This window comes from Bos taurus, chromosome 7 (genome assembly GCF_002263795.3).
Source record: "Bos taurus isolate L1 Dominette 01449 registration number 42190680 breed Hereford chromosome 7, ARS-UCD2.0, whole genome shotgun sequence".
Taxonomy (NCBI): Eukaryota; Metazoa; Chordata; class Mammalia; order Artiodactyla; family Bovidae; genus Bos; species Bos taurus.
The window spans coordinates 20,278,371-20,291,269 of record NC_037334.1 but is presented as its reverse complement, the minus strand read 5'-3'; the positions used below and the strand labels follow the sequence as shown (position 1 = coordinate 20,291,269).

The 12,899-nt window shown below is 57.4% G+C and overlaps 1 protein-coding gene across 10 annotated transcripts in view; it reads right to left on the bottom strand.

Annotated features, from left to right (window-relative positions):
• The window catches only part of PIP5K1C (phosphatidylinositol-4-phosphate 5-kinase type 1 gamma), a 48,092-nt gene that overhangs the window by 18,321 nt on the left and 16,872 nt on the right, over window positions 1-12,899 (bottom strand). For 8 of the 10 annotated variants that reach the window (XM_059888044.1, XM_024994048.2, XM_024994050.2 and 5 more), the window contains exons 2-4: window positions 4,016-4,044; window positions 2,511-2,603; window positions 611-741 (exon numbers count right to left, since the gene is read on the bottom strand). In XM_059888044.1, coding sequence (XP_059744027.1) covers window positions 611-741; window positions 2,511-2,603; window positions 4,016-4,044 — 253 coding nt within the window. Of the gene's footprint in view, window positions 1-610; window positions 742-2,510; window positions 2,604-4,015; window positions 4,045-5,202; window positions 5,438-12,899 lie in introns of all 10 variants that reach the window. The other 2 variants (XM_059888047.1, XM_059888045.1) reach the window with 2 other exon arrangements.

The following is a 12,899-nucleotide window of genomic DNA, read 5'->3' as shown; positions in this document are numbered from 1 at the left end:
CATTAGCCCACAGTGTGGGGTGTACATGTGGCCACCCAGAATAAGACCACTGCCAGCCTCTCCCACAGCCAGGCATGATCAGGGTGCTGTGCCTGGCCAATCCCATGAGAGGAGGAGAATGACTTGGATCTTTTCCTAGTCATGCCCTTAAAAGGCAGGGGCATGTGCTCTCCTCCTTCCTGTGGTTGGAATGCAGCTGTGATGGCAGGAGCCTGGGCAGCTCTTGCAGCCACTGGTTTGTAAAGCAGCATAGAAGATGGTGGAGAAACCAGAAGGAATCTGGGCCCAGCAACATCATGGAGCCACCTGATCGATCTTCCAGTCTTGGACTCTGTGTGTGTGTGTGTGTGGGTATACACGCACACACACATATTAGAAAGAGAGAAACAACAAACTTCTGTCTTCCTCTCTTTCTAAGAGTCCCCATTCTACTGCATCTCTCTGATTCAGCAGCAAACGTCCAGACTAACATAGGGCTGGACCTCAAAGGCAGGGGGAGCCCAGGAGGAGCTGGAGCCATTTCCAGCAGAGAAAACGGCTGAAAGAAGAGCATGGGGGTGTGTGCATGCAGGGAGAGTACTGAGAGCTTAGGGCGGCCCGGGCAGGGTACCTGGGGAAGAAGATGCTCTCCACCACGTAGAAGTCCTGCATGAGCACGTCGCGCTCCGGCTTGGAGCTCAGGTTGCCCACGGTGTAGCCGATGCCCAGCTGGATGGCCCCCTTCAGGGTAGAGGACGTGGTCTGCGGGAAACCCAGCTGCATCAAGACCCCTGGGGCCCACCCCTTGGCTGCCAGGGTCCGAGACAGGATGGGAAGCCCCCTTAGGATGGAGGGGGCAGTATCTGGCCTGCGGCTCAGCCCTCAACAACCATTACCTCCAAGGGGCCCCCAGGCAGCACCCGCCGAGCCCGTCACAGACATGCTGGCCTCAGGCCCGCCACTCAGCCCGCATAACCATACGGCAAGGAAGTGGCCTGGCTGAGGCTCCAACGTCACCGTGCGGCCCCGTGGCCTGCTTCTATCCACATTCTAGAAGATTCCTACAGCTCAGAACTGCCCCGACTTGGCGGGGGGTCTACCACTGCCAGGGTTCTCTTTTGGGAAGCAGGAGTACAGTATCCAGCAATGCCCAGGCTTCCCTTCTGAGACCCGGGCTCCTTCTGTCTACTCTCAAAGGGATCTGCCTCTCTGCATCCCAGTCCTCCACCCTGGCACTGGCCCTCCTGGGGCCCCTCATGCCGCCCTCCCTAGAGAAGTACCAGCTGCCCATCCATCTGTCAGCACTGCCATTCACGTTACCGTCACCATGAGCCCTAAGCAACATGCCCACCATCGAGGAAAGACACCTCGGTCCTCAAGTTACCGACTCGGGTCGCCAGCACCCTCGTCGCAGGGACAAGCCCTTCCCAAGTGCCCACCCCTCCTCCTGAAGCCCCACCTCGATCCATTCCCTCAAGATGACATCGACTGAACCAGTCTTCCAGAGGAGATACGCAGACGACCAGTGAGCACAGAAGGTGCTGGGTACCACCAGGCACTGGGAAGGTGCCAATCTAGACGGTGAGACCTGCTGCCCATGCGCCGGGAGGGACAGATCACACAGACAAGCACCACACAGGGCGGGGAGTGGGGTCCCGGTGCTCAGCTGGCAAGAATGGAGAACAGGACGGCCACTGTGGACAGCGTGGCAGCTCCTCCAAGGGCTACCTGTGACCCCCCGGGGGGCCCCAGCGGTTCCACTGCTAGGACTGCGGCCCAGGGAGGGCAGTGCAGTCCCGAAAATCACCTGGACACAAGCCCTCACAACAGCACTGCTCACAACAGCCAGAGAGGGTCCATCAGCAGAGGGTGGATACACAGAACACGGTACCCCCGCCCATGGGAGCATGGCTCAGCCACAAAAAGGGGAGAAGCCCCGACACTTGGTACCACGTGGATGGACTCTGAGAACACGACACACAGTGAAAGAAGCAGACACAGAAGGACACACAGGGTGTGACTCCACTGATGGGAAACGTGCAGAGCAGGCCGATCCGCAGACACAGAGAGTGGGTTCCTGGTTGTCAGGGGCTGGGGGAGGCAAATGGGGACAGGGCCTTTGAGGTGAGGGAAACGTTTTAAAATTGACTCTGGCGATGGCTGCATAGCTCTGAATACTCTAGAAACTGTCTAATTGAACACTTCAGAAGGGTGACTCACTCACACAATCGCTCTTAGCGAGGTGGGTGTTTTTAGGAGGTGCGACCAGGCGGAGAGGACCAGCAGCAACAGGGCCAGCTCACCACGCACAGCCCTGGCCCAACCTCACCTCCGCCCTGCTCCCAAGGGACGGGAGGAAGCTGCAATTTCCTCTCGCCCAAGGTCACAGTCAAGGCCACAGTGACTTGAGGAGCCAGGCAGGTGGTGCAGCCTCCAGCCACAAACGGCCCACACCTGACCTTCCGTGGGCCCTGTGTACATGTGGGGGCCCCCCCTGTCCCACCCCCGTTGACTGAGGGCAGAGCAGGAACCTTCTTGTAGGTGGTTTCGCCAGATGCGTCCACGCCCCGATGACCCAGCTTCTTCCCATGGCCAGGGCCGGGCTGTCCAGTCATCAGTGGGACCTGGGGAAGAGGAAGCAGGAAGTTCAGAAATGGCAAGAAACCAGAACGCTCTGGAAATCCTGGCCAGAAAAGGCCTCTGTCACTGGGCCCAGCTGGAGTCTGGGGCGGGGACTGGGTGGGTAGGCTGCGGGCATGGGGGCTCCTCTCTCTGGGGGCCCACATCCCACATCTGGGGGCCACACCCAGACCAGGACCACCGGCTCCTCCAGAAAAGCAGGTCAGCAGCCTGGGCCCTCTGCAGGGAGAAGAGCCCCAACCTCAGGGTCACCCCCACCCCCAGCACTGCTGACTTGGGGCTAGTCACTCTCTGTGGGGGAATCCTGGGTGCTGTGGGGTGCAGAGCAACATCACTGCCCCACCTCTTCAGTGCCAGAAGCCCCCCAGTTGTGACAACCACAGATGTTCCCAGACGTGACTGGGTGAAACCCTTTGAACTGAAATGAGAGTATCTCCTCCTGGATGAGGGAGAGGTCCCGCTGGTCTGGGAGCAGGCTGGTTCCTGCCAGCTCCATGGCACAGGTGTGACATCCTGGCAAAGTTATGTGGAAGCCATTGGTCCCCATGTGTGACATCACAGGGGAAAGATGGTGCACAGGGCCACGGGGCCTGAAGGACACACACCAGCTCAAGAGCCGGGCCGAGGCCGGCCGGCAGATGGTGTGTACTTGCCACCATTCACAACGCTCAGACCAGCCTGTTCTGCACACTGGCCACCAGGGGGCGGGCTTCCCTCAGGCAACATTAGTTGCCAGCCCTGCTCTGCACCCCTCGCTGGCTCCCCACTGCCTGTCAGCTGGACACCCCCCAGAGCCCCAGCAGATGGGCAAAGCCCTTCTAGGAAGGACCCTGGGTGCCCAGCAGTGTCCTGGGAGAGGAGCCTGGCTGGGAGGGAATATGGATGTCAGGCTGGCTCCTGCTGTACCTGGGGTCCTCTAACCTGCTGTCCATGGCTCCTCAGACAACAGGGCTCACAGAGGCCCCTCGCAGGTGGCTTCCAGGAGTGACTGGAAACTAACAAACTAGAGACAGGGTGGCAAGGGCTCACCCAAGGGGCCACCACCAGGAAAAGCTGCCTGAGGACAGGACTGGTGGGACCCTGGGTGGGCAGGTATGGGACAGCAGAGGGTAGGGGGGAAGGCCGGCTTGAAGGCACTGCTGACAGGCAGGAGGCCATCCTCTCCAGGCTCCTCGGGGCTCTCCCCACCCACCCCATCCCTCCCAGAAACTCAAGAGGCTGGTGGGACAGACGGTTTCCACTGTCTGACGACACGTGCTTATTTGCTATGGCAGCATCAGAGGCCCAGAGAAGTGCAGTGAGATGCCCAAGGCCACGGAGCAGGACATGGGCAGGGCAGGGTGCTGCCCCGTCCACCTTCAGGAGGCAGGGAGGGTGGGCCCCCGAGGACACTCACCTCTGCTGGGGTCTTTTTCTGGGCCGAACCTGAGGAAGAGAAGGGACGCTTTAGTCTGGACCCTTGGCCTCTGCCATCAGCACTGCCCCACACATGCACCCTGCGCCCCTGGGGAGGTGGTAGGGAGACGCAATGTGGGGGTGGACGAGCAGCGACCAAGCTGACGCGGCTCTGCAGGCAGGAGTAGTGGGAGGGCGGGTGGAGACAAGGCACAGCCCATTGCTGGGAGGGCCCCAGGCACGGGGGGGCGGCAGTGACCAGCGGCTGCGGCCCAGGCTAGAGTGACTGCACCAGCCCCCGAGGCAGCCGGGTGATGGAGAGCCAGCCAGCCAGGACACCCCTGGTTCCCGTCCACAGGGCCCCTGTCCGCACAGCACTCATCCACACGGCCCCCATCCCCACGGTCCCTGTGGAAGGCCAGCGACGTTCACCTCTTGGGACCACTACCACCCCCTCCAGCCCAGCTCCTCAGGGGCCTCAGGCCAAGCACAGGCTCCGCTGCGCTGGTGTCCTCACCCAGAAAGCTGGCTTCTGCTGAGGGTTATCTGCTCAGTGTGAGTGCTCAGCACATATCTGCCCCAACCCCTGAAATGTTCATATTCTGGTCCCAGAATGGACTGTGCTGGGGGGGGGGTTAAAACCCTTGAGATGGGGATGATCCTGGATTCCCGGGGGCCCAGTGCCATTGTAGGGTCATCATAAGAGGGAGGGGGGGTTCAGAGACAGAGAGACGGGAGATGCTGCTCTGCTGGCTGTGAGGATGGAGGGAAGGGCTTTGAGCCAGGGACGCAGTGCCTCTAGAAGCTGGAAAACACTGGAAAACGGGGGAGCCAGTGCTCCCCTGGAGCCTCCGGGGGGACAGGCCCTGCCCACGCCTGGATTTAGCTCCATGAGGACTGAGCTGGACTCCTGACCTCCAGGACTGTGAGATAATCAATCTGTGTAGTTAGCAGGTCAAGTCTGTCGTGATCTGTTACAACTGTAAGGGGGAACTCACACACTGGTGTCTGCCAGGTGTCAGCGTGGAGGGGACGCAAGTGGTGACTAGGACAGACCTGGCCCCCCCTTCCAGGGCACACAGTCAAGGGGGGGCAGAGAAGGGTCTGGACAGCACAGCGAGTGCCAGGAGGACCACATGAAGAGACAGGTGGGGGGTCAGATCAGCAAGGGAAGGCTTGGGCTCTTACCTCAGGTAGATGGGAGCCCTGGAGGGCTGGAGTAAGGTGGGGACACCTCACTCAGGTGCTCAAAGGCACCCCCTTGTGGCCGAAGGGGGACAGATGGGGAGCGGCGCACGCTGGTCCAGGTGGGAGATAATGGGGAGATAATGGCGTGGACCACCACAAAGCAGGTGAGAGAGAAGTGGGCAGATCCGGGAAGATCTAGAATCAGGACGGACAGGCCGTGCTCACTGGAGGCAGACTGAAGAAAAGCAAGGCGTCAGGAATGACTAAGGATTTTGGAGCAACTCACAGAAGGATGGAGCTGCCTCAGCCAGGATGGGGGCTGGGCAGGAGAGGTGTGGGGCATGGTCAGGGGCAGGGTGGCCATGTTGAGTGTGAGACCCCTGCGTGAAGATGGGAGGGACAGCTGGACCCCACGTCAGGAGCTCAGGGAGGCCCTGGCTGGAGGCAGGACTGGAGGCAGTTGTCCGGGGTGTAGATGGGGTTGGAGCCCCAAGAGTGGACAAGACCACCCAGGAGATGTGGGGGTGGGGGAGGGGAGAGGCCTGAGGACCCAGCCCTGGGCCCACGAGCTGGGGGGTGGGCAAGGGCCACCAGAGAGCAGCAGGCCCAGGTGACGGGTCAGGGGTCAGAACGTGCTCTCTGTCCACTGGGCTTGGGGCAGGGCTGGGTTGGGGATGGCTAATGGGGACTCGGCCTCCTCCAGGAGGATGAGAATGGTCTGCAATCGGTGGTCATGGCCGCACAACATTGTAAAGATACAGGAAAAACTGAATTACACACTTACAAATGAGTTTTATGGTATTTATGAATTATCTGTCAATAAAGAACACAAAACCAAGATGGCACGGCCATGGTGCAGCCAGGCTGGCTGGGGTGGGGCCTCTCCTGAGCACTCTTCTGCCTGCAGTGCACCCCCCACCCACCCGCTATCAGGAGACAGGAAAACCGAGGCCAGGGAGCAGCCAGCTCGGCGCTTCATGATACCAGGGCCCACAGAAGGGACTCTCCTGGAGGACACAGCCCACGGATCCTCGGAAGGCCGTAACAGCGCCAGGACGGGACACAGCAGCCCACATGCCCACCTGAGACATGTGGGGCTCCCTGGCCACAGGACGAACCTGGGCTCAGCCCACCCTGAGGCCTGGGGGTGGGGGGGTGGCGGAAGGTGCTGGGAAGCTGACATAATATTTTCGTTGGCTGCGCAACAGCAGAACAATTCACGGTTTTGCATCTGGGGTGTGGGGGAAGGAAGGGGGGATGAGGCAGGAAGTGCCAGTGGACTGAATGGAACATTCCAGACCTTGTCTGGGGGCCCCAGGCATCTCCTTCTCAGTCTGCCTGGAGCACCTGAGCCTGGAGCCCAACCCCTGGGCCCATCCACATTCTCTGCAGCTCCTGACCCCTCATCCCGGGGTTGAGATAGTCCAACACCATGGTCCCTGCCCTCTCCACCACCAAGGCCTCCGCAGTCTCAGGCCTGTGAGGGAGGGGCCCAGCCAACACCAGTGCCGGACGTGAGGTCCAGCCGGGTCTGCCCTGCTCAGGGACACTGACTGGCTGATAAAGGGGCAGCCCTACCCCACCTGGAATCCCCCCAGGCATGAGGCCAGGAGGGCAGCAGGTAGGCTCTGAGCCAGCCCAGGTCACAGGCAGGAGTGCCCAGGGCAGGAGCAGAGTGGGGGGAGAAGCAAGGGCAAGAAGTAGCCAGCACACCTGAGCCAGGGTTCTGCCTAGACATGCACCCCGATATCCCCTCTAGGGGCCTCCTTTCCCCCTCCCCCTGAGTCCCACCATCCGCGCGTCCACCCCCTCTCTGAAATACCCTTCTGGAGCCTTGCCCATCAGCTCTGGGGCCAGGCAGCCAGGTGGCTCCTGCACCCACTCCTGCCATCCAGGCTGGGGGCAGCAGGGACCAAGATCTTGCGCTCCTCCTAGCCCAAGACGTAACCAATTATCTTTTGAATGAGCCACCCCGTTTTCGAGGAAATTAGGTTTTAAAAATAGCAGGGGGAGGGGGAGAGCGTGAGGCGCTGCAGGCGGGAGGCAGGGCTGAGACCTGGGGGGGAACTGGGGACACAGCTGTCCCTGGGGCTGGCCCCCCGACAGATGCCCACGAAGGCTGCTGGTGAGGGACCCCTCCCCCAGCATACACAGGACCACTTCTCTTACGTTTGATGAAGAAACTGAGGCAGAGAAAACACACCCCAAAGACCGGGGGCAGGGGGGCCTTATCATCTATCCTTCAGCAGAAACACTAGGTTATTTTTACTTCGAAGTCCATTCACAGTGCACCTCTGCCTGGCTCCTCTCAGCCCCCATCCTGTACACGTGGAAAACTGCCCCCCCACCCTCCACCCCCCGCCAAGTCTGTCCTCCCCAGAGCAGCCACCAGAGGGTACCCGTGAGCACCAGAATCAGGCCCCGCCCTGGCCTGGCCCCCTCCTCTGCCCACAGCCCTCCTGGGTCCCACCTCCCTGGAGGTAAGAGCCCAGGTCATCTACAGGGCCCACAGGGCCCTGCACAACCTTTCCTGTGCTCCCTCCCTCTCTCTCTCCCCCTCATTCACTCTGCTCCACACGGGCTTCCTTGCTGCTCGCTTCCAGCAGGCCAGGTACAGTCCTGCCCCAGGGCCTTTGCATGGGCTGTTCTCCCCACATGAAATGACCTTCCTAAGACCTCTGCAGGGTTTGCTCCCTTGCTTCAGCCAATACCTGGTTCAGACATCAACCCATCAGATAAGCTGCTCCCCTGATCACCTCACCCCAGACTGCCCCCCTAACTCCAGGCCGCTCTCCCCACCTTCTGGCTTTGTCTTCCAGCACTGGGCCCACCTGGTGCCTGTGTATCATCTCTCCATATCCCCAGTCACAGGGCATCAGGTCTGCCCTGTCACCTGCAGAGCTGTCTGGAGTGCACAGGGGAGCATTCCTCAGAGGGGCAGGGGGGCCTGAGGCGGTCACTGTGGGATCACTGCCCGCCTCGTGCCCAGGGGAGGGCTGCTCCCCATGACTCAGAGCAAATGAGACAGTATGAGGCAGTTGAGCTAGGAAGCAGCACTGGGGCCAGGGCTCTCTCATTTCCCATCAACTGGAATGGTCTGGCCACAGGAGCAAAGTCCCCCTAGGCCAGCTCCGCCCCCACCGAGTCTTGGTCCACCATGACCAGAGTGGACAGGCCACCCACAAGCCACCAAGGGAAATCTGCCTGTAACCCACAAGGAGGGCTCTGTGGCTGATGCCAGGAGGCTGCAGCCCCTGCAGCCAGGTAACCCACCCTGAGCCACCGAACCCAGCAGAAGGGACCCTGCAGCGTGAGGAAGGTGGGTGGCTTTGAGCCACAAGGTCCCTGCTGAGGCCCTGCAGGAGACCCCATGCGGGCAGGACCAGGCAGCCCCCACCCCCCAGGCCTGTGAGTGCAGGAGCCTCCTAGATGGTGTGCCGCCTGCTAAACCCAACCCAGACGACAAAATTGTAGGTGTGTGCAGTTTGCAGCCCTGCGGCTCTAGGTGGCTGCTACATAGCAGCAGCTAACTGATCCAGGGACCACTCCTCCAGGCCGAGAGCATCTCCAAGAGGAATATAAGGACCCAGTCTCAGCCTTTGGGAGATGAAGACAGAAGCAAGCACTTCACGCCCTCCATCCAACTTGTGTTCCTCACATTCACAAAAGTATTAAAGGTACCCACACGACAGATCACTCAGCCACGAAGAGAAGCCCTGACACTCGCTACCACATGGATGGACCCTGAGAACACGATGCTCAGTGAGAGCAGCAGACACAGAAGGACGCACAACGTGTGATTCCACTGACGGGAAACGTCCAGAACAGGCTGATCCACAGACACAGAGTGGGTGAGTGGTTGTCAGGGGCTGAGTGGGAGGAGGTGGGGGGCGACTGCTAAGGGCTTTCTGGGACTGATGGAGTATTCTAGAATTAGATTTTGGTGGTGGTGGCACAACAAAGCAAATATAATAATGACTGAATTGCACATTTTAAAAGAGTTAATTTTATACTATGTAAACGATGGCTCAAAAAAAATTTTTTTAAAGGAAGAAGCTCGTTAGTTGCAAAACCACCACCCAGTGACATGTGGCTCCAGGACCTCCTCCAGACCCCGCTCCTCCAGCAGTGATACTGCGAAGCAGGAGGATGCAGGACCTTGGTCCCCTGCCCCACCCCGAGATGAGGTCGTGCAGCCAGATGGAGGTGTCTGAGCTCAGGAAGGGCAGCCAAGCCTCCAGGCTGGCGCTCCCTCACCTCCTGTGGGGAAGGGCCAACTTGTCCTATTTCTGACCCATCTTGGACCGAGATGTCCACAAAACACGGTAAACAACAGTCACTGGAGAGGGGAAGACACATAAGATCAAGCTCAAGGTTTTGCTGCTGCTCTTTCAGCCTCCGTACACTGCAATCACTCCAGACAGAAGCACGGGGACCCCACCATGGCTCTCAGCTGTCAGCTGAGCTGCGACACTCTGCGAGCCCAGCCTCTCCTCAGTGTGCTGCATAGGACGCGAAGAGTGCAGGGCTCCGGGCACCCCAAGGCCCACTCGCTAACCCAGGCCCCCAGCACTGCAGACACGAGGGGAGGGCCACTCTGTGGGGCATCTGGGGTGTTGTGGATGTGGAGCCACATTGGCTGCCCAACTGGATGCTAGGGGCTCCCTCCCAGTATATATAATCCCAGTCGTGACAACTACAGACGTCCCAGGAGACAGGCAGTGAGACTGTCTACACACGGTGGAAACCCCCACACAAGGCGTTTATGATGGCAGCGACACAGTAACAGCCAGCACCACACTCCCCACTGTGCGGGCCCTGTCCGACAGCGCCCCCAACTCGTCCCCTCACTCCACGCCAACTGGGTGACACAGGGACTGGCCTCCCCGGTCTGCAAGGGGACCTGGAAGCTGGTGGTCCCCATAGGAAAGTGACAGGCAGAGGTGTGAACTCAGGCCCCCCACCCACCCGCCCACTCCACAGCCCCAAGCTTGGTGACTATATCCTCCAGTTATGCCACTGGGAACCCCTCCCTGGGCTTTCTTTCTGGCGGGAGAGGGTCAGTGAGAGTTGAGTCAACTTTCAAAGTCACAATGTTTTGGAGATAAACCTGGGTTTCTTGGAAAATGAGCAAATCTACACAGACAAGGCCAGCATGCTCACTCGCCTGGATCCATATTCTCGCCCTTCACGGTCTGCTCCTCCTACAGCAGCCAGAGGGCGCCCGTGAGCACCTGAGCCAGGCACCATCTGACTTAGTGATCTCATTTCTTTACCACCATTTTACAGAAGGAAGCAAGGGTTTGGAAAAATTTAGGAAGTAGTCCCAAGTCAGAGGTAAAAACTTTATGATCATATCTCAGAATCCAGAACAGCATTCCATAAAATTCAACAGAAAAGTCATGTTGAAAAAGCTATTAAGAAACTAGAGGAAACAGGGGGTGGGGGAAGTAGGGGTGGGGGCTTCCAGCGTGTGTAGACAGTCTCACTGCCTGTCTCCTGGGATGTCTGTAGTCGTCACGACTGGGATTATATATACTGGGAGGGAGCCCCTAGCATCCAGTTGGGGGACAGGAACAACCTTTATTTAAAAACAAGCAGGGGATTTCCCTGGTGGTCCAGTGGTTAGGACTCCACACTTCCTCTGCAGGGGCATGGATGCAATCCCCGGTCAAGAAACTAAGATCCCACAAGCCATGTAATGTAGCCAAAAAAGAAGAAAAAAGTACAAACAGTAAGCACATTAACATCAACCACAAGGCAGAGTGCAGCTGTGAGGGCTACCACTTCAGTGGGAGAACCGGCCAATGCAATAAAATAAGAAAAAAGAAAAGGAATGAAAATTGAAAAGATAAAAAAAATTTTTTTTACAAAATCTAAATCTAACAGAACCATCATAATGAAGCACTGAATTAAGTGGAGCAGAGCAATGTGGCCAGACAGATACCAGTAACTCACCTGCAGTCATACTGCAAGCAGATGCAGAGTTTCTGCCCTTTGGACCACCACCTGCTCTTATTCTTATACGCATGCCTGTCCCTGGTTTCACACTTGAGTTAATTTTTATCTGTTGGATCCGACCTCTCTGATTAACAGACATTATAAGGGAGCTGCTAATCTTTCCTTCCCCAGGGTCACACCTGGTGTGACAATGAAGAGATATGAATCTGGGGTAAATATCACACAGTGACAGAATAAAGAACGTTCATATTTTTGTTGTTATCTCATACTTTTACCACCAGAACTAACGACAGGGAAGGCTAAGAAGTCTAAAGTTAATGGGTGATCAGAGTAGTTAACATCACCAAGAACATGAACACCAAGAACATGCTGGAACATATCAAAGTCTAGTTAATGAAACACATGTTGAAGTGTTTCCAGGGGAGTGTGCTGATGTCTGCAGCTCTGAAATGCATTCAAAAGGTTAGATGGAGAGAGTAATGGATGAGTGATGGCAGGTGATCGACAGATAAACACAGCAAAACGTCCATTGTAGGATCTGAGTGGTAATGAGTGACTGTCCACTCTCCAATTCTTTCAACTTTTCCATACAACTGAAAATGTTCTTAATAAAATATTTTTCCTCCACATTAAAGGTGAATTTTGACCTTTCATGTCAGGTGTTTTCAAACTCTGGGGAGATATTTTTTGAAGTTCTGCCCACAAATGTGAGTGATCCCAGTGAGCAGTGAGCAGCAGCGGACATACATGAGCACACCTAACAAACTTAGTGAGCATCCCCTATGTCCAGGGTCCTGCTTTAGGGATAAAACACTCCAGAGGGAACTGGCTCCTTGCCTGATGTTTAGTAAGAAAAGAGTTTAAGTGCCTAGAAAAATTCAAAATAATATAAAAGACACCAATGTGTTACTATACAGGTTAAACAAATCTTTGTTTCTCCCTTAAGTCAGGAGTCAGCAAACATTTTCTGTGACAAGTTAGAGGAGACCCAGCAAAGGCCACCCAGGGGTCCGGGTGAGGGGAGTGCCCTAAAGGCGGTTCTCACCCTGGTGATCCTGCCCCCAGGGGACACTGCGCAATGTCTGGGGACATCTGTGATCGTCATGACTGGGGGCTGCTGGCATCCAGTGGATGGGGCCGAGGTGTGCCCAGCACCCTGCAGCGCCCAGGATGGCACCCAGGGGATGACCTGACTTGACACAGGCAGTGCTGGGGGGAGACATGGAGCACATATAAAGATGTGTGGGACAGGAGGCAGAGCCTGGATGTGGCTGCTTATTATATTACTCTCTGGTATTTAAAATATTTCATGATAAAAATGCACTTACTTGCACTATCCAGTCTGTTTTGTCTTCTGTTTGAAGTGCACTGTAATGAAAGGCTACAGCATGTGCGCACACACACACGTGCATACACACACACACATACACACACAGCCTCCCTGGGTTAGGGTCTATCCAGCCAAGTCTCCAACCCTCTCACCACCTCCAGGAGATAACTGCCATTCAACCCACTTTACAGCTGGAGAGGCTGAGGCCCATTGGCGCGGTGACTTCAAAGGCTGCAAGGTCACTACTGGCTGCATTGAGAGCTACCCCGAGGCTGGAGCAGGGGAGAGAGGGGGTGCGGCGGGTGGAGAAGGTTCTGGTGTCCAGTTTCCAGATAACGGGGTCAGAGCCACATAGCCTGACTGAGGTTGCGTAGCCAGCAAGCCCCAGGGCCTAGGGGGTTTGATG